Source organism: Ahaetulla prasina, chromosome 12 (genome assembly GCF_028640845.1).
Source record: "Ahaetulla prasina isolate Xishuangbanna chromosome 12, ASM2864084v1, whole genome shotgun sequence".
Classification (NCBI taxonomy): Eukaryota; Metazoa; Chordata; class Lepidosauria; order Squamata; family Colubridae; genus Ahaetulla; species Ahaetulla prasina.
The window spans coordinates 19,982,363-20,008,221 of NC_080550.1; the positions used below are offsets into that span (position 1 = coordinate 19,982,363).

Here is a 25,859-nt window from a genome sequence, read left to right on the forward strand (position 1 = left end):
CAATTTCACGCCAGGCCCTTTGCCTGCCCAGTCAAGGATGGGTGGGTGGATCGTTCTCCAGTTCAGCCATAGGGCCAGGCCCGTAGAACAAGGCACATGCCTGTGTGTGTGTGTGTATGTGTGCACGCACCCAAGTCATAAAAAAAAACACCATGCATGGTGCAGGATGTGGTTAGCAAAAAAAAAGGCCTTCGATAAGGGCAAAGCAGAGAGATTAATTCAGTGAGGTGGCAATTTGCATTTCTGAGTTTTGTTTCTGGAACTTGGAGAAGACACGACTGCTGAACTAGCTTGCAAGGGATCAGGCTGGAATGAGGCCTTCTGGCCAGGGAGATGTGCAAGGCACTGGAGGAGAAAAATGGGTGTTGGGGGGGGGTCACTGTTCCATGCAGGGAGAGGATGGTACTAGTAACAAAACAGCATCAAAACTGAGTTGATTTTTCAGCGTCTGGATTCCTGGCAAAGCAGCATGAACTGGGGAAGGGCTAGGGCACATTTTCATGACCTTCCCCATCATAATTCTCCCCCTTCGCTGTCTTGAGGGACCTGCAGAGTTTTGGGTTACGCTTTTGTGCCAGCGGCCTTATCCTGCCAGCCCAAATCTAAATCCCCCTGGTGCCACAGAATCAGCAGAATCTAAAACCTCCCCTAGTTTAGAAATAGGAACCAAGCTGTCCAATTTACAAATCTGTCTTTAGATTCTCTCTTCTCCTTGTGAGAGGAAGGAACCGAGCAAGAGTCTTCCTTCTTTTCTCCCCTCCTTGAAAACTTTGCCCTGCTGCGCTCAAGGTTGTTTCCTTCAAGGCCAAATGACAAGCACACTTTCTATTTGCTTGCCGGATTTCTTTTGGTCATTTTGGGAGCCTGGCAGCTAAAAAAATAAAAATGGAATATACGCCCCCGAGGCAAGCTTGATATTCAGAAGCCGCTTCCTATGATATGTTCACCAAAACAAAGCTGGGCACGGTTTTCTTGCAGACACACTGGGCTCTTTCTTTCTTTGCATGATACTAGACACAGTTTCTGGAAGGGGAAAGGAAACCTTTGCATATTTACCGCGTCTTTATGCAAAGTGAATCTTTGCAAAGGCTGGGCTTTAATGCAGAGCAGGGAGAGGTTCATTTCTCTGCTTGCTCATCCTGGGTCATGGTGTGTGTGTGTGTGTGGGAAAGAAAAACAGAAAAACCCAGAGCGAGCAGCAACCTTGCTAAGCAAAGCCCAGTGCAATTTTGGAAAAGTGTAAACTTATGAAAGAGGAAGGGAGATGCAGGGAGGGAGAAAGCCCTACTATCTTTATAGGAGACAATCATTTTCTGATAGGCCAATGGCAGGCGGTTTTACTCATTGATTACATATTAACCTGTCTGGAAGGGAAGGCTGAAAGGGAGCTATGCCTGAATTATTGGAAGGTCAAGTTCTAAAGGACATGTCAATTACCAAGCAGGAAGAATGTAGCCCTCTGTACCTCTACGATCCCTTTCTTGCCTCCCAATCTCACCAACATGGAGTAGAGCTAAAAGAGGGCTAGCTACTGGATTTATTTATTTTTTTCCAGCTGGATTGACTGCAACCTAAGTTTCCGGTGCAGGCAGAGCTAAAGCCAAAGCAAAAATAATGAGAAACGAGATGCGTTTGTGTCCCCCTCCCCACTTTGTACCAGACTGGTTGCTTTGTTTCAAAGCTTAATGACCTTTGACCTTGCGGCTTTGACAGCCTTAAGAGCAGCATCTTGGTACCTCTAGAAATTGAGCTGTGAATTTAAAACAAGGTTTGGAGTGGGTGGTGTTTTTTTTGGGGGGGGGGACCTGCCAGCTTTTCATTAGTTGGACGTTAAAGACCTAAAACTACACCTTAGAAGAAATTTGTTTTCTCTCTCTCTCTCTCTCTCTCTCTCCTCTTTCTTTTCTCTCTCCCCCCCCATTTCTTAGGAGATCTAGAAAGGGAATTTACTTCTCTCCCTGTATAAAACGGTATTATAGTCAAGTTATAAGCTTTAATCATTTCATAGATGAAAACAAAAATTACAAAAGCAAAGGAAAGAGACAGGTAGTCCCAATCGGTTCATCTTCTCCTTGAAAGTAAGAGTTTGTGTCTTTTAAAAAAATATTATATACAGGCACTGCTTTTTTTTTTTTTAAATCTCCCTCTGAGGAAAAAAAAATAGATGAGACAAAATCTGGTAAGCAGAACGTCCCATACATAAATGAGAATACTTTTGTAAAAGTATTGTTTTTCGTAACAAAAAAAAATAAAAATGGAACTGAAACAGCTAAAGCTAAAATTAAGAAAGGTCAGCCTATGCCAGTCTGGTGGGATTTTTGACATTTTAAACAGGCAGCCTTCACAGGCTTTACCTTGCTGCAAGTTAGGGATTTAAGGAAGGAGGACAGAATAGCAACCTGTTTCAAAGGGGCTTGCTCTGTGTGTGTGTGTGTGTGTGATTATGTAAGGGAAATTGTGATTCTCTCTTCACAGATTTGAGAGTCACTGAATTTGTTTCATGATTCTTTGAATACTAGTCACAGCTTTAATCGTCAGCCCCTGTAGCTTCAATGTAAAACAAGTCAATTATAGTAGTAACTCTTACGATATGCCCACATATTTGACATAATGTCCTTGGCTGCAAAATTCTTTATTTCCTCCAAAAAGCAGCTGAACTATTTTGGGGGAGTGAAGGGGGCTTGTTTTGTTTGAATGAGCTATTCTTAATTGTTGTTGTTATTATTGAAATAACAGTTAGCAAGAAACTCATAGGACCCCTTTAAAATAATTATTTTTAAAATAATTATTTAAAACTTGGAAGAGTTAACACTGACAAGTTAAAGTGTCTTTCTTTTTCATCTGCCTAGAAGAAAATGAAATGGGCTGGGGTGTTTTTTTTTTGAGAGCAGTTATATTTTACCTTGTCAATTCTCAGCTCACACACACAAATTTAAATTATCTGCTCAGATTAATTTATCTAAACTTCTATGCCCCCCTCAGATACTAAGATTAAATTGATACTTCAAAGCTTTAACTAATGAAACTCAGTACAGAATCAAAAATGCAGTTTATTATAGTAGAATATTCCTCCTTTTTGATATAACCACAGAGTTGAAAAATGAAAGGAAAACACATAAGGAACATCACACATGATTAGTTGGTAACTTAAGATATAAAACAATTTTGCACAGCAAAATATGTCAAAGGGAAAAATAACTGACAAGATTTTTTTATATTTATTGTGGTATTTACTTTCCATTTTTTTTAAAAGACAGGAGTATCAGTCCCTGACAATAAAATTTGCTGATTAATGCCTTTAAAACTTTGTGAATTTGTGAAGTTACAGAAAATCCAGTTCTGCACCACAATACAACTGTAAAAAAATCTGCATTATTTAAAAAACTGAGCAGTAATGCCATCTTTGTAAATGGTATTAGCATCCTAGACAAGTTTGCAATGGTTTATATTTTGCTTCAGGTTATATCTTAGTGCAATTCAGTCCCTAATATTTAAATCCCCCCCCCAAAAAACCCCAATGTTACATTTTGAACACAAAATAACCCTATTAATATAAACGGGGATACTCCCCTTTTAATACTTTGGTTTCCAAATACAGTTGGTGGCATAGCAAGATCTACACATACCCAACTTATAGTTAAGTTGCAATCACATGCTGCATAAGCTACTTTTTTTTTAAAAAAAGTCCCACTTTATATTCTACTCCTTTTAACATCACAAGTGAACAATTTAGTGCACCATTTAAAAAAAGAGAGACCTACTTCTAAACAGACCTAACTTTTTTTTTCAAATTATCTATAACATTCCTTTATCTGTTGCGTACATTTTGAACTGAACTAACAGACAATAAAAGCTTGAATTAAATTATATATACCAGGATCCCATAGCATTGCACGTTTGACAATGACCAAATGCAAAAAGGAACAAACAAAAAAAGGGTGGGGGTAGATCATTCCAAAATAAATTTTAGACTGCTTTAAGCAACAATATCATGTAAAAAAATCCAACAGATTGCAGCAATTTTTTTAAGCGTAAGTTTTAAAACTTCTTTCCAAAGTTCTTGTTTTCCTGTAATACTGTAATCACAATCCACTCTGCTGTTTTTGTTTTACATACGAGAGGGCGAGAAGAGGTGGGTTGTTTTTTTCCAATTCATTAAAAAGAAGTCTGAAGTTTGAGAGGGGGAGCCACTCAAAGCAGTTTCCAGAACAGATGCAAACTTGAATGGGTAAGGAAGACTCAAAAAAAGTTGCACTTTTTTGCTTTCAGTTCAAAAAAGTGGTGAAGAAATACAACTTAAAGAATGAATGACATGCCATTATATATATCTCCAAAGTCCATATCCAAGCAAAAGGAAAAAAAAAATCGGTACATGTCCAGCATGCAGGGCATTTATCAATATAATGTCTTTTTTTTCTTCCCCATAGTCTTTTGAAATATTTATACAGTTAATTGATGCAAGACAAACTAGTAAGCGTAATAATGCATGAGATGAGGATGGGTTACTAAAAGCAGTTGACTGTTTGGCAGCTTAAGGCCAAAGATCACACACCATGAACACATGAGAAGTTGATCAAGGCTCCATTTGGGCAGGTTGATATTCTCTAGGTTTAGTTCAACAACAGATGAAAATTCGGCAAATTTGAAGTCTAAAACTTTTAAATAGTTCAGTAAAATGTCCTCGAAATATGTCTGCATTCACGCGGGTCTATGAATACAGACATATCAATATGCACCTATCTATATCTAAAGTTCATACCCCACAGGAAAAATTCAGGGTGACAAAATTGGTGTTTTGTATTTTGGACAGAGCAGGTTTTTCTTAAAAAAAAAAGTCTGAGCAAACTTCAGATGAGTTGATGGAAGTTGGGTTGCAGGCACACTCACTCACACACACACACAAACAAGCTAAAGGCTGGAAAGGGAGAGAAAGGTCAGGATCTTGTAAGATTGACCATCTGAGTCAGCCCACCTTAAACAGTCCCACCAAAAGTTGCCTTTATTCTTTTAAACAGAATACGGTGGTACTGGTGGCATGTGCATAGCAGGTATTATTTGGACGGCCCAAGTTAACAATAATTAACACGGAGACCAACTTCCCCCCCCTCCTCCCTCTTCCAGCCTTAAGGAACTTTTGCGCACGTGCTTACTCGCCCGTGTGTGCGTGTGTTTGTGTGCGCGCGTGCCTGCGTGTGCTCTGAAGAATGGCAAGAGGCTGGTGGTGGTGGGGGGGGGCGAAAGGGGGTTCGTAGGTCGGAGAACTGTTGTGGGGGGGAGCTGAATCGCGGACCGGCTAATAGGTTGATGGGTAGGTGGGGGTGGGAGAGAAGACTCACATGAAAAATTCTGGAGAAGAGGGATTGTCGCTGCTGGATCCGTTTTCCCGGAACCCGCTGCTGACCAATTTCTCGTATTTTTCCTTGTAGGCGTCCCTCTCCCGGACCAGCCTGGAGATTTCCTGCTTCAGATGTTCCACTTGTTGGAGCAACTGGTTCTTCTCGGATTCCAAGACGTGCCGTTGCTGGACCCGCTTGAAGCGGCAGGACTGCGCGTAGCCTCGGTTTTTCAGGGTCCGTCGTTTCTGTTTCAGCCGGATCACCTCTTCCTTGCTGACGCCCCGCAGCTGCCGGTTGAGCTCGCGCACCGACATGGTCACCAGCTGCTCGTCGGAGAAGCGGTCGTCGAAATGCAAGCCGCCGCCGCCGCCGCCGTGGTGCTGGTGGTGGAGGCCCCCGCCGCCGCCGCCTCCCCCGCTGCTGCCGCTGCTGCTGCTACTGGTGCTGCTGGCCGAAGACGGCACGCTGCCCGGCGGCTGCGGCTGCGGATGATGGTGGTGGTGGTGGCCGCCGGCCGGGTGATGGTGATGGTGATGGTGGTAGTGGGGCGCGCCACCGCCGTTCTGCTGCTGCTGCTGCTGCTGCGCCGCCGCGGCCGCGATCACCGCCGACACCACGGCGGCCGCCGAGCCGGTCTCGTCCGGCGGCATGGCTCCCCCCGACCCGCCGCCTCCTCCGCCGCCTCCGCCGCCTCCTCCACCGCCGCCCACGGCCAGCTGCTGCCCTCTAGCATAGCCTTCGAAGCCGGCCGCGGCCGCCGCGTTCTGGAGCTGGTGGTGGCTGTTGTTGATCAGCGCTTCCACGGCGTCTTCCGGGCTGAAGCCCAAAGCCTCCGGGTTGAGCTGCTGCGGGTAGCCGGTCATCCAGTAATAGTCTTCCAAGTGGGTCTTTTGGTCGCTGCCGCCGGAGCCCGGGCTGGGAGCCGAGAAGCTGGGCGAAGGAGGCACCGAACTGCACGGCGTGCTCATCGGGGTGGACGAGAGCGAACCCCCAGCGATCAAACGGCCGCACTGGCTGATAATGCGGTCCGTCTCCACCGGCTCCTTTTTCACTTCAAACTTCATCAGATCGAAGTCATTAACATATTCCATGGCCAAGGGACTAGTGGGCAGGTCGGCGCTGTGCAGGGCCAGGTCCGATGCCATCCTTTTGCCACCGCCGCCGCCGCCACCGCCACCGCCGCCGCCCGTCCTCCAGAAAGGGTGCGCTCCTGGAGCCAGGGGGCTGCTCTGACTTGCCAGCGGATGAGCCAGTTTGCTGGTCGCCGCGCGGAAGCCTCGGGAAGCTGTGGTCCGGAGCTGCGCTCTGCTCCTCCTCCTCCTCCTCGGCTCGCTCGCTCGCTCTGCCGGGGCGAGCCGGGATCAGCCAGCCAGCCAGCAGCAGCAGCAGCAGCAAACAGCTCCTCGCACTCGGGCTCCCCTTTGACAAAAGAGCCGCTGGGCTGCAGTTGCCGGCAACCCGCGAGCGGCCGTGCCTCGCTGCCTCGCTCCGTGCTATTTGCTCGCCTTTTGCATCCGGCCGCCTCGGTTTCTTTCGTTTTTCTTTCTCTCTTCCCCTCCTCTCTCTCTCTCTCTCTCTCTTTCTTCCCTCCCCTTTTCTCCTCTGCGCGCTCGTGGCTCGCTCTCTTCCTTTCCTCTCTCTCTCTCTCTCTCTCTCTCTCTTTCTGCAGCTTCGCAACGGCAGTTTTTATAGGGAAAGGTTACTTGGCAGTTCCGCGTTGATTTGAAAAGGATTGTTTGGCTTGCTTTCTCGCTGTCTTTTTTTTTTTTTTTAACACTTCTTCCCTTCTTTTTCTTTTCCCCTCTTCCGTGGCCGGAGTCCAAACGCAGAGAAAGAGAGTGAGTTTCAGCACCAAGGAAAGGAAAAAAAAAAAAAAAAAAGAAGAAGAACGCGACGGATGCTTTTTTAAAAAAAATAAAATAAAATAAGAGCAGGTAGGTCGCTAAAATCGCATTCTTAAAAAAGGAAGGGGAGGTTTGGAGAGCCAGAGGGTTTCGGGCGCGAAGGATCTTCCTTCCCAAGTTCTGCAAAGGTGAGAAAGAAAGATAAGGGAGGAAAAATAATAATAATAATAACCCCTCGACTCCCCAGCTTCAACGGCAAGGTGAAAAAATATTTTAAAGAGATGAACCGGGAGGACAGTTTAAAAGCATTGCTGAGTTTTATAGCGTCCCTGACGTCACGCTCCTATCGGGATTCGACGCCAATCCGCGGCCGCGGATCCGGCTCCTCATTAGCATAATAGTATAGAAACAAGGAAACTTTTCAAAGCTGTCAATCAGGAGCCAATCAGCTGACTGTCAGCTGGGACCCAAACTTTTTAACTCTTTCTTCACCGAAAGCGCCGCCTCGGACTCATTAGGAGGGGATGGGGGAAAAAAGAGATGGGGAGAAAAAGGGGGAGAAAGAGAGAGAGAGAGAGAGAGAGAGAGAGAGAGAGAGAGAGAGAGAGAGTGTAACCGGCAAAATACTCTGTTTAGGACTATCAACTCTGCAAAAGAAAACGCGATAAATAATAGGTAAGGGTGCTCTATGCACCGTCTCTCACTTCCCTACGTGCGTTTCGGGGTTTTGGAGGCTGGCGTGAATTTGTGTATTCTAGCACGTTTGCAAATGTGGAGTACAATATATTCCGAGTGGATTAACTCCTGGCTCTCCTTCCTTCTAAGTGCTGGAGTCTCTCTGTGTGTGAGAAAGACAGACAGCGTGGGCGAGCGAGTTGCACGCAGATCCCCCCCACTCCGCAAGACTTCCAGGTACTAGATCCTGGAAATAGTCTCGGAACGGCGATCCAGAAGACTGGAGTCCCAGCCGGCTCTCTTAAGAGATCCCCAAAATAGATCTGCATATTGTTCAGCTTTCTCTTTCTAGACGAGGAACGGGGAAGAGGGTGTTTCAAACGCCCCTTAGCCTTTGGGGGTCTTAAAGAAAGTGAAGTCGGAGTCTTTTTCTGAGCGCAGACACGAGCCCGAACCGGTGGTGTTTTTTTTTTTTTGTTTTTTTGGCACGCTTCAGCCGCGCATTCGGCTCGGAGTTTTCCGAGTCCAGGACCGGCGCCTCCGGGTCAAAGTTAGGTGGGGTTTTTTTGTTTAGCCCTGAGCTCCTCGCCCGCTTCCGATCGATAGCTCCGTGACAGGTCAGAAAGTTTTAAGACAAGTGGCTAATCGCTAGCCACGAATATGCTCTTCTTCCTACCGCAATTGATTATTTCTCCCACCCACCCCCACTCTGGTTCGTTTAAAGAGGATTCCTAGATTTTAAACATAAGTTTGAAATAGCTTTTTTCTTGGGACGGGGGGACGTGGTGGAGAGGAAAGGAAAGGGAGAGAATTAAAACCGAGAAGGAAGGCAGCAGCCTTAAGAATTTCTGCAAACTTTTGTTCCAATGCAACCGGGGTCTTGTTTGCAGAAGACGGACGATCTGTTCAATTATTACTATTTTTTTAAAAAACAGTCACGTGCGCTCTTTCTGGTTTCGCGGCGGCGGGGGGGCTTTATTTTTTTTAAAAAAATTAATAGCAAAAATAAGAACCGAGTTAAAACAAAATCCAGTTTACTCGCGCTCCGTTTAAACCTCGACAGCGCCACCTTTCGCCAAGAGATCAGTTTCATATTGAACCGCTTCCAATTTTCTAGACAGGGAGGAAAAAGAAAAAATCCATACTAGAAACTCGTTTAAGAAAGAAAAAAAAGTTAAGAGCTTTTAGCGTCGGCACGACAGTCTGACATTAACTCTTTCTCGTCCGAGACGTTTTCGTGGCTTTGACGGATCGTCTATTTTGGGCTTGGTTGGATCTAATAACAAGATGTGTGCTTTACCAACGTTTCCTATCAATAAGATTTCTCCACTTAGGACACGGCCTGCAAGTATATTTCTAGAAAGTAAGACTCAGAAGGGAACACTGTTCTTGTTAGTCTCTGATACTTTGTGGAGTTATGTGTATTTGTGATTCTCCCCTCTCTTCTAAGATAAGACGAATTTTTAAAAAAACTTGCAGCTTTGATTTCCAGCTGACTTCACGACAGGAATTAAAGTTACTAGTAATTTGGTGATAAATGATACCTCTCGAGCACGCAAGATTAAGTGTAGTGCTATAAAGTTGTTTATCTGAAAAGTAATTCTCAGAAATCTGACTCTTGACACTTAGTCATATATTAAACCAGCCTTCTGAACATTGCACTCCAGTACATTGGCTTTAACTATTCCTCCCCCCCACACACACCCAAACACCACCTGTGAATTTCCTACTGAAACAGCCTTTGCCTAATTCTAAGGATCTGCTTGTAGAGACCTTGCCTCTCCTAGGAAAGAGCTTGCCAAGACTCTCAAAATCTGAAGTTGCAAAAGAAAAGGCAGGGAGGCCTTGTATGTGTGTTCTGACATCGCTCAGTCTTGACAGCCAGAATTCATACCATCAAATTTGTGTTAACTGGTAACAAGGAACAGTTTGAAAAGAGGTGGTTGGGCTATCACATATTGGATGCATCACATATTGATTTGGGAAGCATCTGCATGCTTAAAAGCATGGGTTATCAGAAGACTTTATCGGAAGCACCTAAAGAAAGGTGCTTTCCTGACTAAGTTCAAAACATGGAATTTATGAAAAGGCGAATATGATGCACCCAGTTTGATTTACGATCATGGGGTGAGGGTGTCAACAGAAATTGTCAGTCTAAAGAGTCACTCATGCCTTGTCTCATACATTCTCCTTGCTCTTCTGAACGTAGCACAATAGATTGTTTCGTTTTTAGACTGCGAGGGGGAATTATAGTTGTGGCATTACTTTCAAATGAAGAGCAGTCATTTTGGGGGATGGACGCTTGAAAGGGTTCCCTTTGAGTTAGATGCTTTGCCATTTAAGCATGCTACATGTACAAAATGAGAACTTGTTCTCTGTTTTCTCGGCCCAGTTAACTCTGAAGGATAAAATGGGGAATGCAAAAACCACATCTGGCTAGCGCAATCTGTGCTGAGAGATAGCAGTGCAACGGAGGGCTATAAACACGACTGAGCTTAAACCTCCAAAGTATTAAGACAAATTACTGGAGGTGCATATTAGTCTTATTAACCTATTACAGATGAGGGAGCTGTCAAATATTGGTTGTTACATAGCACAAACAGATAGGGGTTTAAAATCAAAAGTCTTTTCTCTCCCCCTCCCCCTGTATTCCTCTCACTACTGGCAGGATCCTCCTGTAGTGTTTAACTGCTTACAATGAGCATCTGAACAATTTCCAGGTAAGGCTGGACTTCTGTAGCCACTGCACATTTTCATATATGTCCATTAGAAGTGCCCAGACCACCAAAGCACCCACAGTTCAATTCCTCCAGCCTGCTCTACGCCAGTTTGGGGTATTGTTTCTATTTACTTGAGATGATTCAACCAACTGTCTTCAGTGTGCTCTGTACTTTTCAAGCACTTGGCTTTTGGGAAAACACAGGTTCTTTTGAGAGCTTCAGTTCAGAATAGTCTCCCAAATACACTCTTTCTGTGTGTGCTCGCATGCAGACATGTATAATTTTGTGAAAAAGAAGCAGCACCCTCTTCTCATGCCACTTATCGGTGAGAAATTAAAGGGGGCAAAAACCTCTCTCAAGTGTGTATTTTCATGCCTTCCTTGGCTGAGTAAACAAGAAGAAGGGAGACTTGCAAAAGGACCAGTATAAGTCTTGTGAGAGTTATATTGACTTTGAGTGTCATTTGCTATGACTTAAACAAACTCATCTATCAAGGCCAACACATTAAGTACAGTTACTGCACCTTTTGTTTATCCAGAGCCTTATTTTATGGTGCAGAACTGAGTGGTGTCCACTGAATTTAAGTATGAAAAGCCACCAAATTGATTTCCCAACGCAGGAGTGACAAAAGCTGAAGACATCAACTGCTCTTAGACACAAAGCTAGATAAATCCTTTTAACAGTGCTTCAGATCCGTTAACAGGGCCACAAATAACAAATCACTGTTAGCAGATTTATGGGAAAGAAATAATAGAATCAGATGAGATAATCTGATAGGGGTAAAATTGCTGAGGAAACGAGGCCTCCTTCACTTCTATGGCTATGAAGCAGCCCGGCGATAACGAGAAGTCATTACAAATAGGTGAATTATGATGGGAATAATCGTCCTTGTAATTCAATATTTATTCATCCTTTTTTCTTTAAATAAGTTGCAGATAACCCCAAACAACCTGCTTTGAAAATGATTATATAAAACACACACACACACACACACACACACACACACACACACCAACACACACATCTTTTTGGAAAGTAATTTAGTATTTGTTTTACCTTATATTTTGAATATAAAAATATTTAATAACAATATTTTTATTCCATTTTATGTAATACATTAGGCCTGCAAACATATTATGATGAGCATAAATAGTCACTTCGTGAATTACTAACAAAGTTGATCTGAAAAATATTGGCGCATTATTTTATTAAGTGGAATGCAAACATATGTCCAATAAATTCTAGTTTGCTTCTGGCAAGAAGGGATAGATAGAGATCCACAGGCAGTTTTATCTCACTGTGGCTAAGTGAGAAAAAAAATAATAAGATGAGTTAATCTGTATGAACTTAATTTGCCTTGTCAACCTTTCTGTTTGTATTTAATAAATAGAAATGTCCAGATCAATTTCAGAATCAGTACAAGAAGAGATAGCATTTAAATACCTCTAGCAATTTCTCCTGCAGGATTGCATCATATGGACATACATTTTGACTTCTTAATTTTGTGGCTAATTCTGTTTCTTCTTTGGGTAAATTAGCAGCTTTGTTTGATTTTAGCAGATTGGGTTCAAAACTGAATGGAAACCAAGCTAAACACCTCTTATATCTTCTTTCCTGAAACAGATGCCCTTAATTCTGTGTGGTGTCAAGGATGCTTAAATCCCATTGGAATTAATAAAAATAAAAATTAAAATAAAATCACGCCTAATTATATATTGAATCTCAGTGATTCAAATCTAAGCAGATCTGAAGAGTCTACACGGTCCGGAAGTTTTTTATCTCCTGTTTCTAAAGCTTAGCAAATTACACTGAATTGAAAATTTTTAATCTCTGAGTATATCTAGAATACATCTAGAAACGGATCCCAGGAGTTTCAAGCATGGCTCACTTTCTTGCCAACTGCTTGAAAAACAACATACGTGTCACTAAACAAGAGTTTCACAGGGCAGAGAGGAAAGATGGGAAGGGTGTAGGGAAGGCAATTCACACTGACCAATCGCTATTTATTTGTGCTCTGATTAGACTTCCTCCAATTATCCTAGAATGTCTCCTTAGCATAGAACCTAATCCTAAATGAAGTCAGTTTCAAATCAGTACATTCTCTGATTCGGGAATAGGGAAGGAATGAGGAAAGAAAGGCTAGATCTAATGAAGGTTTATTTATTCATTTTATTTATTTTTATTTATTTATTTTGTCACGCAGTATATATGAGTGTAAGCATGAAATCCGTCGAATAGAGTATTTTTCAGGATGGAAAAAGGACAGGGCCATCGCTCATTTCCCTTGCTTTTGCAGTCTGCTATTACCTCTCACCAAAGGCTTCTTACTACTGTCTGGAAGATTAGGAAAGCAGGATTGGTGAGTGCAGTGAATTTGAGTGATTGAAATAGATCATCTCCCCCTTTTTTCCAGTGTTCTGAGCAATACTGGGAAATGTTCTTGTTAGTGGAATTCAATGCATTGTCTTTCAAGTCGACAACAGAGATAAATGTAAATATTAAAAAAAAAGATCAGTATTAAACCACAATCAGAGTAATATCCAGTATTTCTTTTGCCGTTTCTTGCATTTACTGAGTCTGAATCATTTTTTCTGCCTATAAAACTCCAGCTGTTAGAAAACTGTGTTTTTATAATTTCCTTTACAGGCACAGAAAAGTCTACCTAACCAACCCCACCCCCCCAACGAATTCTAGATACTGTATCATCATTTCCTTTCTCTCTCTCTCCCCCCGTCTCTGTCCATTACATCATTTCCAATTTTCTAAATAAATTTTCCCACAACCTCTTTCGTGAGGGTTTCCACGCCTGAGTTATAAGACTTGGGATGATCACTAGATAGCAGCAAAGATTTTTTTAAAAATTATCTAACTTAAAAAAAATCTAACTTTTTGCTTCTATGTAATACTCATTTGGGGGTTTGATGCAGTGGTGGGTTTCAATTTTTTTTTACTACCGGTTCTGTGGGTGTGGCTTGGTGGGTGTGGCATGGCTTGGTGGGTGTGGCAGAGGAAGGATACTGCAAAATCCCCATTTCCTCCCGATCAGCTGGGACTCAGGAGGCAGAGAATAGAGGGGGACGGGGCCAGTCAGAATTTTTAGTACCGGTTCTCCGAACTACTCAAAATTTCCACTACTGGTTCTCCAGAACTGGTCAGAACCTGCTGAAACCCACCTCTGGTTTGATACCTCATCTAATCTTAACTAAATCCTTTGTTAGTGAGGGAAGCTTATCCTGTTTCAGTTTTAGGATACATTTTGTTTTAAAATAGGTTTGTTTTCACTCTTGGATTTTGCTTATACATTCTATGGAATATTTATTTATTGCTCACTAAATTCCATTTCAGTTGTTGAATAAACGGTGTTATTTTTATGTAATCTCTTCTCCCTATTTAAAATTAGAAAATGAATGTCCTTGGATGTTTCTTTCCCTTCTAAATGAAACATAAAGGATCATTAGTAAAAAGGTATCTGTAGAACACAGTGTAATCAAATAGAGAATGATTGTTCTCAGTCATGCTTGTATTCCTGAATGCCTGCATTTATTTCTGAACTATGAAAGAACAAGATGATGGAGATCAATAAGGTGGCTATTTAGTCATTTGAACATCGGTTAGAAATAATAATTCTAAACATATTCTTACTAATATCCCTGAATTATTGTTTGAGGATAAATTCAGCAATTGGCAGCAGTCCTATATGCTGTGCAAGGAAAACTGCAAATCTGCAAATCAAAATGAAATGGGTAACAAATAGTCTCTGATTGCCAATTCTTATATAACATTTTCTATGGATGAACTTTTTTAAGATACATTTTTTATTCTGTGAATTGCTCAAAGGGATGATGGAGTGTGTGGCCTATCAATCAAATCAAATCAAATCAAATCAAATCAAATCAAATCAAATCAGTAGAATCAGGCACAACCACTGAGAATTGTAGTCATACCTGAATGTTTTTTTTTATTTGAATATATATCCCGCCCTTCTCTGAAGACTCAGGCTTACACTGTGTTAAGTAATAGTCTTCATCCATTTGTATATTATACAAAGTCAGCTTTTATTGCCCCCAACAATCTGGGTCCTCATTTTACCTACCTTATAAAGGATGGAAGGCTGAGTCAACCTTGGGCCTGGTGCGACTTGAACTTGCAGTAATTGCAAGCAGCTGTCTTAATAACAGACTGCTTAGTCTGTTGAGCCACCAGAGGCCCTTTGTGTAAATGCTACACTAAAGCATGGTGTTCATTACACATCAGTCTACAGAACATCTACAGCAAATCCAGCACTAATTTCATATCAAAACTAAGTTTGGGAACAAATGCTCCCTTTCATCCTACTCTGCTTAACATAATGCTGTCCCTCTTTAGACGATGTTGTTCACTCTGAGAATATCTATATTGACCAAATTTCATAATTTGTTTTTACATGCTAGAGCCTTGAAATTTCAGCAAGCAAACTGAATGCATATCAACTCAAGGATTTATCAGCCAAAGATTCCATTTTAGCACCTTGTTTTCTTTCCTGTTAGGACTAAATATAAGGAGCATAACATAAACAGGTAAGATTTTTTTTTAAAAAAAAGAAATACTATCAGCATTATATTAAAATTTGTTTTACAACTTCCCCCAATTTTTCTTCTCTCCAGAAACAGTTTTTGTTTCTCCTCCTAATTTCCATAGTGCTTTAGAACATAACCAGCCTGCAGGGGTTGCTAAACTACAACTCCAAGAACCACAAATGTCTGGTAGAAGCCATGATGATATCATGCTCACCATGATGTCATTATAGAAATGGCATGAATTAAGTAAGTTGCATCATGACAAAAATTTGCAAATCATGTTTGGAATATAACTTGTCTTAGCCATGCTGGCTTGGTTTGCAGGCACATGTCCAGTTCCCCCAAAAAACAAAAAAACACATATGGAGTTACTTCTAAACAGTTCCTTTCATATTGACCTCCCATCTTACCGCAAGATAACTCTGGGCTGTTTACAATATTAAAAAGGTAAACATTTTACAAAACCTTTACCCAATTGGAACTTGCTCCTTGCCGATAGACAAACATTTTACCAAACCAAAGCGCCTACTTGCATTATTCAAGAGAATTTCTAAAGTGGAGCAGTCTTAACTCTCTGTCTTCTAACTAACTACTGTATCTAAGCTTCTTTGTCTCTCAATCTTTTGGAATGCAAACCCTTCTGGGAATCCAGACTACAATCCACTGCAGTAATATTTGGAGAACCATAGTTTTTGACATTTGGACCACCAGAGTTGTCAGTCTGTCTGTCTGTCTGTCTGTCTGTCTGTCTGTCTGTCTGTCTGTCGTTATCTATCTATCTATCTATCTATCTATCTATCTATCTATCTATCTATCTATCTATCTATCTATCTATCTTTGCGGCGAAGGTTGTAGAGAGTATGTAGTCTTCACGTTACAGCACGGAGACGGCTTTGGTCGCGTTGGTGGATGATCTCTGGAGGGCCAGGGATAGGGGTTGTTCCTCTGCCCTGGTCCTATTAGACCTCTCAGCGGCTTTCGATACCATCGACCACGGTATCCTGCTGCGCCGGTTGGGGGGATTGGGAGTGGGAGGCACCGTTTATCGGTGGTTCTCCTCCTATCTCTCCGACCGGTCGCAGTCGGTGTTGACAGGGGGGCAGAGGTCGGCTCCGAGGCACCTCACTTGTGGGGTGCCGCAGGGGTCGATCCTCTCGCCCCTTCTGTTTAACATCTACATGAAACCGCTGGGTGAGATCATCAGTGGTTTCGGTGTGAAGTATCAGCTGTATGCGGATGATACCCAGCTGTACTTTTCTACACCGGACCACCCCAACGAAGCTATCGAAGTGCTGTCCCGGTGTCTGGAGGCCGTACGGGTCTGGATGGGGAGAAACAGGCTCAAGCTCAATCCCGCCAAGACAGAGTGGCTGTGGATGCCGGCATCCCGGTACAGTCAGCTAAATCTGCGGCTGACCATTGGTGGCGAGTCATTGGCCCCAATGGAGAGGGTCCGCAACTTAGGCGTCCTCCTGGATGAACGGCTGTCTTTAGAAGAGCATTTGACGGCCGTCTCCAGGAGAGCGTTTTACCAGGTTCGCCTGGTACGCCAGTTGCGCCCCTTTCTGGACCGGGATGCCCTATGCACGGTCACTCACGCACTCGTGACGTCCCGCCTGGATTACTGCAATGCTCTCTACATGGGGCTCCCCTTGAAGGGCATCCGGAGACTACAGTTAGTCCAGAATGCGGCTGCGCGGGTGATAGATGGAGCCCCTCGTGGCTCCCATATAACACCCATCCTGCGCAGACTGCACTGGCTTCCTGTGGCCTTCCGGGTGCGCTTCAAGGTTTTGGTGACCACCTTTAAAGCGCTCCATGGCATTGGGCCGGGTTACTTACGGGACCGCCTACTGCGACCGAATACCTCCCACCGTCCCGTGCGCTCTCACAGAGAGGGTCTCCTCAGGGTGCCGTCAGCGAGGCAATGTCGTCTGGCGACGCCCAGGGGAAGGGCCTTCTCTGTGGGGGCTCCCACCCTCTGGAACGATCTACCCCCCGGACTTCGTCAGCTCTCGGACCTACGGACCTTCCGCCGCGGGCTTAAAACATACCTATTTAATTGTGCAGGACTGAGCTAGTTTTTAAATTTTGGGTTTTAAACTGGGTTTTATTTTTATATTTTTAACTTTTAATTTGACGGGCGTTAGAATAAGTTTTTTAAATGTTTTTATATTGTATCTATATTGTATTTATTTGTTTTTAATGCCTGTAAACCGCCCTGAGTCCCTTGGGAGATAGGGCGGTATATAAATACGATTAATAAATAAATAAATAAATAAATAAATATCTATCACCTGTCTTTACCTATCTTTAGAGGGACTCAGGGCTCAGTGGCTAAGATGCTGACCTTGTCGATCGAAACATCCTATGATTTTGACTGACCACATGACCAGCATTGGCTCTTTGGCTTTGAAATGAAGATGAGCACCACCCCCTAGAGTCGTGAACGACTAGCACATATGTGTGAGGGGAACCTTTACCTTTACCTTTTTATCTATCTTTATTTGATGTGTGTGTTTTAATACCATGTTCTATTATGGCAGGTTTGTGGAATAGGCTGGCAATTTTTAGTTTTTTGTTACAGACTACTGCATCACTGCAGTTTCTCAGATTCCCTGCATTTCCTGATGTGAAAAAGGAAGTGGACAAGCGGGAGGAGGATCTAAAAACGCAATGCGACAGATGTGGTATGTAGTGAAATTGCTCTTTTTGTACTTGTGTCCATAGTGCAGGGTCAGGATTTACTTCTCGAAACCATATCTACCCTCTCAAGGGTTTTTATCACCTCTTGGCCTTTGCTGCTGCTAGAAGGAATTTTTCCCTGGGAATTTCCCTTGCAATTGATTGGAAGTGTAGGAAGAGGCCAATGATCAACGGAAAGAGGATTATGCTTTGCAAATGAAAACACTATACCACACATCCTGGTAGAAGGCAGGGCATTGGGTCCCACCCTTGAGGATAAACAAGAAAAGCTCCCCATTTGAGGGGTGGGTGGGGAAGAGGAGTTCAATAGTAATTTTATTTTCCATGAAATGGAATGAAAATGAGGAAAAAAGGCAGAAAAAATTGATAGCATAGTGGTGAACTTTGCTTTATGGTAAGGAATAGAAAGGAATGGAATGGGATAGGATAGGATAGGATAGGATAGGGTAGGGTAGGGTAGGGTAGGGTAGGGTAGGGTAGGGTAGAGTAGAATAGAATAGAATAGAATAGAATAGAATAGAATAGAATAGAATAGAATAGAATAGAATAGAATAGAATTCTTTATTGGCCAAGTGTGATTGGACACACAAGGAATTTGTCTTTGGTGCATAAGCTCTCAATGTACATAAAAAGACAAGATACTCTCATCAAGAATCACAAGGCACAACACCCAATCATACGGTACAAGGCAATCCCAAGGCACAACACCCACAACAATGACAATCATACAGTACAATAAGCAATCAAACCATACTAGGAAACAATATCAACATAAATCGCAGAGATATATGCAACAAAGTTACAGTCATGCAGTCACAAGTGGGAGGAGATGGGCGACAGGAATGATGAGAAGACTAATAGCAAAAGTAATGGAGTCTTAGTAAATAGTTTGACAGTGTTGAGGGAATTATTTGTTTAGCAGAGTGATGGCGTTCGGGGAAAACCTGTCCTTGTGTCTAGTTGTTCTGGTGTGCAGTGCTCTATAGCATCGTTTTGAGGGTAGGAGTTGAAACAGTTTATGTCCAGGATGTGAGGGGTCTGTAAATATTTTCACAGCCCTCTTTTTGACTCGTGCAGTATACAGGTCCTCATTGGAAGGCAGGTTGGTAGCCATTGTTTTTTCTGCAGTTCTAATTCTCCTCTGAAGTCTGTGTCTGTCTTGTTGGGTTGCAGAACCAAACCAGACAGTTGTAAAGGAGGATTTCCACCCCCCCCCCACTGCATGGAGAGTCATTTGAATCAACACCCAGTTCCAGCAAAGCCATATTCTTGGTATTGGCAGGACACTCCAAACTGCCGTCCCTTCCTTAATAAGGGAAATAAACACGCTTGTGTCTTTTCCTTCTGTTGCTTTGACAAAGTGAACTCCACATCCAGCAGTTGTGCAGAGTCTGATCTTCGGGTCAGAAGGACAAGAGTTTTAATGGCCCCGGTGTTCCTTTTTACTTCTTCCCCAGATCCAACTGGAATGATTCATAGACTTTTATCTTCCCGATCACCTGTTTGGGGAACAATGGAATGATCAGCAGATCATCGTCTTCATGAGCTTCGGATGGGAAGTGGCAGCTTTACAGTCAAATAGCACTTCCTCCCAGGTGGAAGAGTTCTGGAATTGTTTTCATGACTGCATCCACGAGGTTGGCTAGTTCCCTGCGGAAATGTATGTGAGTAACATATAAAGGTGGGCCAACAGAAGACTACAGAGAACTTGACCCAAGTTGATGCATGAAAGGAGGCTCGGCTGCTGCGGGCCAGAGATTACATCATGTGCTTTTGTCATGGCATCACTTTTGGATCGAGGATGGGTCTGCAGAACATTTTTCTTTTAATTGGGTGACTTAACTGGAAGCCTAAAGTAATTTGTGTCCTTTGTTTCTCATAGGAAATTGTGCTTCTGATGCCTGGCCATTTGCTACTGAATTCTGATGGTATAATTGTAGGGCTCTGCGATGAGCCTCTCTCAAAGGAGCTTAAAAAGGTAAAGGTGAAGGTTCCCCTCGCACATATGTGCTAGTTGTTCCCGACTCTAGGGGGCGGTGCTCATCTCTGTTTCAAAGCCAAAGAGTCAGCGCTGTCCAAAGACGTCTCCTTGGTCACGTGGCCGGCATGACTAAACGCCAAAGGCGCATGGAACACTGTTACCTTCCCACCAAAGGTGGTCCCTATTTTACTACTTGCATTTTTTACGTGCTTTCAAACTGCTAGGTTGGCAGAAGCTGGGACAGGTAATGGGAGCTCACCCCATTACGCAGCACTAGGGATTCAAACCACTGAACTCTGCTGACCTTTTGATCGCCAAGCTCAGCGTCTTACTCACTGAGCCAACACATCCCTTCAAAACAACTTACAGCATCCTAGAATGCCCAAACTGATTTAAAAGACAGTTAGAAATCTCTCAGGGGTGTTTTTAAACTCCAGTGGCGGTAACATCCACACATTAGGAAGAAACCGGGGCAGGAAGAGAAGCAGAATGCCCAAACCTTGCTTAAAAGCATCTTGAAATAAAGGAATCCCTTAGGGAATACGACAGGAGGGTAATGCAGGAAGGTGTAGAAAATATGTTTTGGGTTCTACATTTGTCTGATCTTTTTTGTGCATAAAGCTAAATGGATTTAAGAACAAATCGTGCTGTTGTTGAGGTAAATCCATTTTATTCCTAAAAAACGTTTAACCCAATACTCTGGTTGAATCTACCACCTTCGACTTTTGAATTGCTGCCTCTAACATACTACACAAAGTCTCCTACAGCCTCCAAACCAGTGGTGAAATTCAAATTTTTTTACTACCGGTTCTGTGGGCGTGGCTTGGTGGGCGGTGCAGGGGAAGGATACTGCAAAATCTCCATTCCCACCCCACTCAAAGGGAAGCAAAATCCCCATTCTCTCCCACACACTCCTGGGGGAAGGATATTGCAAAATATCCATTCCCACCCCACTCTGGGGCCAGCCAGAAATGTTATTTGCCGGTTCTCTGAACTATTCAAAATTTCCACTACCGGTTCTCCAGAACCTGTCAGAACCTGCTGGATTTCACCCCTGCCCCAAACCAGCAGAAATAATGCCCCTCTGCCTTACAGGTTGTCCTCAACTTAACGACCACAATTGGAGCCAGAATTTCCATTGCTCAGCAAGGCGGTTGTTAAGTGAGTCACCTCCAATTTTATGACCTTTTTTGCCACAGTGAAATGATTCAAAGCGGCTGTTCAGTGATTCATGAAGTCATTAAATGAATCCATCTTCTTCCCCAACTGGATTTTGCTTATGGGAAGATTGCAAAGGCTGATCACATGACCCTAGGAAGCTGCAACTATTGTAAATTCTTATTGGTTGTCAATTCTTATTGGTTGTCTTATCGGTTGTCAACCCAAATAAGTTAAATCATGTAGCACAGCTGATTCCCCCCTCGCTGTTCTACTTACCTTCCCAAGCCTCCTTTTGGGGTGTGCTGCGCATGCGCATCCAGGATTTCCTGCTTTCTAGCAAAGCTAAACCGCACAGCACAGCTGATCATTGGAAATACCTGTTCAGAGGAACTTTTTAAAACTACTTTTAAAAGCTTTTTTAAACTACTGGTTCGACCAAACCAATAGCTTTTTTTTTACTACCGGTTCTCCTGAACTGGAGTGAACCGGTAGCATTTCACCCCTAATTAGGATCCATACACAACAATGTTTTGAAGTCCTTCAGTTTGGCTCAACCAGCACTTGAATTCTTTTTTTTCCCCGAAGGCCATCACTCTGCTAAACAAATAATTCCCTCAACACTGTCAGACTATTTACTGAATCTGCACTACTATTAATCGTTTCATAGTTCCCATCACCAATCTCTTTCCACTTATGACTGTATGACTATAACTTGTTGCTGGCAATCCTTATGATTTATATTGCTATATTGATCATCAATTGTGTTGTAAATGTTGTACCTTGATGAACGTATCTTTTCTTTTATGTACACTGAGAGCATATGCACCAAGACAAATTCCTTGTGTGTCCAATCACACTTGGCCAATAAAAATTCTATTCTATTCTATTCTATTCTATTCAATGTTTTGAAGTCCTTCAGTTTGGCTCAACCAGCACTTGAATTCTTGATCCAGTTCTAGGTACCACAATGACTGCACTCAAACTATCAATAACAAACTCAAAGTAGCTCAGGGAAGTTTGAGGTAGTGAATTCTGCTAAGAAGAACTGGGGGGTGGGGTGGGCGGAACAGGGTATATCAGCCTTACAAAAAGGAATGACTGGAGGTGGAGTAATAGCTCTGTTCAAGTATCTGAAGAAGTATCCTACAGATAAAGGTCACGCTCCAGAGCATGAAATAAGAAACTTTCTGCCTTATAGGAAGGCAGATTCCAGTGGAAGTTTATGAGAAAGTCGGTTAATGACAGCAGCAATTAAAATACCAAGATAGTTACAGATAGTCCTTGATTTACAATGAAAACTGAGAGCAAATTTTCCATTGCTAAGCAAGGCAGTTGTTAAGTGAGTTTCCCCCCCCCCATTTTACAAACCTTCTTCCCACAGATGTTAAGTGAATCACTGCTGCCTCTTTAAAAACCAGTTCCTTGTAACTTTTCCTATTGCCTATATGAAGCATTGGCTGCTGAGTACAATTCAAGGCCCTGTTTATTGCCTATATAGCCCTTCTTGACTTAAAACCTGGTTTTGCCCATGTCTTACAGTATCTCCTCATCCAATAACGTCCAGTTGAGTGGATGTGCTTTGTGTTTGTGTGTGCGAGTCATTGTTGTCTCTTGACATTTGCCTGGACAAGTCCCTGCAGTTTTCTTGGCACAATGTCAGATGTGGTTCACCATTGCCTCCTTCCTAGGACTGCGAGAATGTGACTGGCCCAAGGTCACCCAGCTGGCTTGGTGCCTAAAGTGAGATTAGAACTCACAATCTCCTCTTTTCTAGCCTGATGCCCTTCAACACTACATCAAACTGGTTCTCGCAGTAACTGGCATGTTTTAAAGAAACTGAATAGAGCTGCAATGTTTGAGAATATAGATGAGAGGCAGGCAAAAAAATATATATTGGTTTCAGAATGAAAAATGGAACACTTGAACACATCTTCTTATATACCATAAGTGGAAAAAGAGATTGGCTCATAAATTATTATTCACCTAGAAAGCATCACATTTACGAGTTCAACTTTATTGGTCTAATCCACTATTGGAGGAAAAAGGGCAAAATATGCATCAAAATGTGATTTATGAATCGCTATTAAAATAATGTTAAATTATATTGTGTGTCATTTTCAATACGTAATAATTAAAGATGTACTCAGGAAAAAAAAAGAGGAGAGGAGAAGACAAGTTGGGAGACACCCTTGCAACATTTCAATGATCTCCCTCCTTCCAGCCTAACAGTAGCACAGCAATTTCTCTCATTAAATACTTCTGATGAAGAAAGGAAGTAATTAGAGACAAAAGGGGAAGGCCTGGGGGGTCTGCTTCATTTTTTGCTTCAGAACAGAAGTCTCTTTCAGAAAAGAGAAACCTGGGTTTCAGCAATAATACCCTTCATTTTAGAAAATATTTTTTAAGCAAAGCCAAAGCCATAGGATATTATAATTTGTGCAACATCATGGGTCTGGTTACCATACAAATGTGTATGGAGACATGAATAGAGCTCTTTGCCTATAACTCTTTTTTTTTTATTGAAAAAGTTTTACAAAACTTCTCGCCCCCTTTCCCCTCCCCTCTTTCCCCTCCCTCTCCCTTCACAACCCCCGACTTCCCGGAACAAACACAAGGTATAGTAAAAATAAAACAAACATATACTAAAAAAATTTCCTTCCTAACTAAATTATACTCCTACAATTCTCATCAATTCCTAACCTCCCCCAAACAATCAAAAATGATACATCCTATCATTCAAAGGCAGTCTGATAACTCTTAGTCTGATATCCGTTTTGAATATAGTCAATCCATTTTTTCCATTCATTTAAATATCTTTCTTGCGTATTGTCTTTCAAAAAGGCTGAGATTTTTGCCATCTCAGCCAAATTGGCAACTTTCAATATTCATTCTTCTATTGTGGGTACTTCTTTTTTCTTCCAATACTGTCCTATCAGTAATCTTGCCGCTGTTATTAGATTTAAAATCAGTTTAGTCTCAATTACTGTACAGTCTGTAATAATTCCCAGCAGAAAAACTTGCGGCAGGAACTTTATCTTCTTTTTCAAAACATTTTGTAGAATCCACCCTATAACTCTTTAAAGCAGCTGTATCTTCTCTCAAGATGGCACGGCTCCGTTCACGGCCCTGAGCTACTCTGAAGCACCTTTCTGGAATTGAATCTTGAGACGGTGCGGCCTGGTCATAAAGTCTCTAGGGACTGCCTGAAAGATCTTCAGGGCCTTTTATGAAGCAATCAAGTGTATACAGGTAATTCTTGACTTAATGACCACAATTGGGAGTAGAACTTTAGTGTTATTACGTGAGTTACACTGGAAGCTTTGTACTTTGAGTTGTATTTAAAAGCGACGGGAAGTGTACTTTTGTACTTTCAGATTTGCAACCTTCCAGGTTAAGCAGACAGGAATCACGGCTAGACAAACTAATTCTACGTTATTGTAAGGCTACGTTAACAGAATCTTGCTTTGAAAGTACAAACTTTCTTCTGCCACTTTTAACTGTCTGATAATCAGGGTCCTTCCTAGGTTTTTTCCTTTGATGTTTAGCCACAGAGGGGATCCTGCCTCTCATGTCGGATTGTCGCTTCCCCTCTTTCTCCAAAGTCATCTAACACAATGGTGACCAACTGGTGGTCCATGAGAAAATTTTGGTGATCCGCAGAAAAATTATTTGTATTTTTTATGTTGCACTAAATCAGGGATCCTCAAACTATGGCTCCTGGGCCAGATATGTGCAGTGAATGTTTGTGTTGCTGCAGAGTATCTTCCCCTTCGGGGTCCTTTTGTGCGGGTCGGGGTGGGTGGGAGATATTCCGACTTGGGGTCTGCTTCAGCCTCCTGGTATGTGGCTTTGGGTGAAGGCTGGAGAAAAGTGCCATTGGTGACAAAGAGCTGGAGGGCCTTATTCCAGTGGGACTGCATCATGGCCTGGAACTGGCTGACCATCTAACTGAGCCTCCAGACACTGGTACCTGGCCTTGCATTCCCACAGGTCTTCCCTCTGCTTGGAAAGCCTGTGCTTGTAGTCCTCAGTGAGGTGCTTCTGCTGAGCCTCCTTCTCAGTCAGATCCAAATTGAACTGAGCCAGCTGTTTTGCCAATTCTTTCTGATGGTGGCTTCTTAGCTCCAACAACTGTTGGGGCCTTAAGGATTAGGGTTAGGAGGGGCTAGTAGAGGCTGGTGAGTAGAGTTTGCCACACCCACCCAGTCACATGACCATCTAGCCACGCCCACCCGGTCATTAGGCAGATCCTATTAGTGGTCCGCAGGATTTAAAATTATGAATTTAGTGATCCCTGAGGTCCGAAAAGTTGGTGACTCCTGATCTAACACATTTCCATTACAGGTGAGAATTCAACCATAGTGCTTTCTTGATTTTTTATTTTATTTTATTCCCCCCTTGCCTGTCGCTGCACAGCCATTGCTTAGAAGTTTGTTGATTTCTGAATGGATGTTAGGATTCTAAAAGAAATACATCACTGATTTTGAGGGCTGTTTTCTAAGCTCTGCCAAAACAGACTTCGCCCCAGCCTAGTTAGCAGCTCTTTTCTCTTAACTATGCACACCAAGAATCTACCTGTGAAAAATACATTCTTAAATGAATGTCTTGCCTACAAGCGGAGAAGGACCTGCCGTCCTGACTTCAACTAGCAAATCAAGATAAATTATAAAATCAAATTGGATGCTTCTGAATCACTTTAGACAGTTTGGACAGCTGCTGCACATGTACAGAATTGTTTTCTTTTTATACTTTCCACCCCAACGAAGGTTGGAAATAAATTATGCAAAGTTTCTTGTCATGTAATTTTGTTGCTTTACACCTTTTATTTTTTCTGGGTTTTTTTTTTTAAACGTCTGTTCTGTTTAATTAAATTAAATAAA

General features: G+C 42.6%; 2 protein-coding genes across 13 annotated transcripts in view; one reads left to right on the top strand and one right to left on the bottom strand.

Moving 5' to 3' along the window:
• Window positions 1–7,662, bottom strand: part of MAF (MAF bZIP transcription factor) — a 314,165-nt gene extending 306,503 nt beyond the window's left edge. Inside the window, exon 1 of the mRNA XM_058155168.1 lies at window positions 5,337–7,662. Within this exon, the coding sequence (XP_058011151.1) occupies window positions 5,337–6,481 (1,145 nt within the window). The 5' untranslated portion in view covers window positions 6,482–7,662. The remainder of the gene's footprint in view (window positions 1–5,336) is intronic.
• On the top strand, window positions 7,132–24,753 carry LOC131184144 (uncharacterized). 12 transcript variants are annotated; one of them, XR_009151919.1, is made up of 5 exons: window positions 7,738–7,855; window positions 15,006–15,131; window positions 17,449–17,597; window positions 17,706–17,821; window positions 19,295–23,516. XR_009151919.1 is itself a non-coding variant. In XM_058155170.1 (3 exons), the coding sequence occupies exon 3, from the start codon at window positions 16,310–16,312 to the stop codon at window positions 17,210–17,212; it is 903 nt and encodes a 300-aa protein (XP_058011153.1). In that variant the 5' UTR covers window positions 7,132–7,270; window positions 15,006–15,131; window positions 15,253–16,309; the 3' UTR covers window positions 17,213–17,433. The 12 variants fall into 12 exon arrangements, 4 of the variants coding, with proteins under 4 accessions (XP_058011153.1, XP_058011152.1, XP_058011154.1 ...); XR_009151918.1 differs by having other exon boundaries at window positions 17,719–17,821; XR_009151917.1 differs by lacking the exon at window positions 17,449–17,597 and having other exon boundaries at window positions 17,719–17,821; window positions 19,295–19,501; window positions 19,720–23,516.
• The last annotated feature ends 1,106 nt before the right edge of the window (window positions 24,754–25,859 follow it).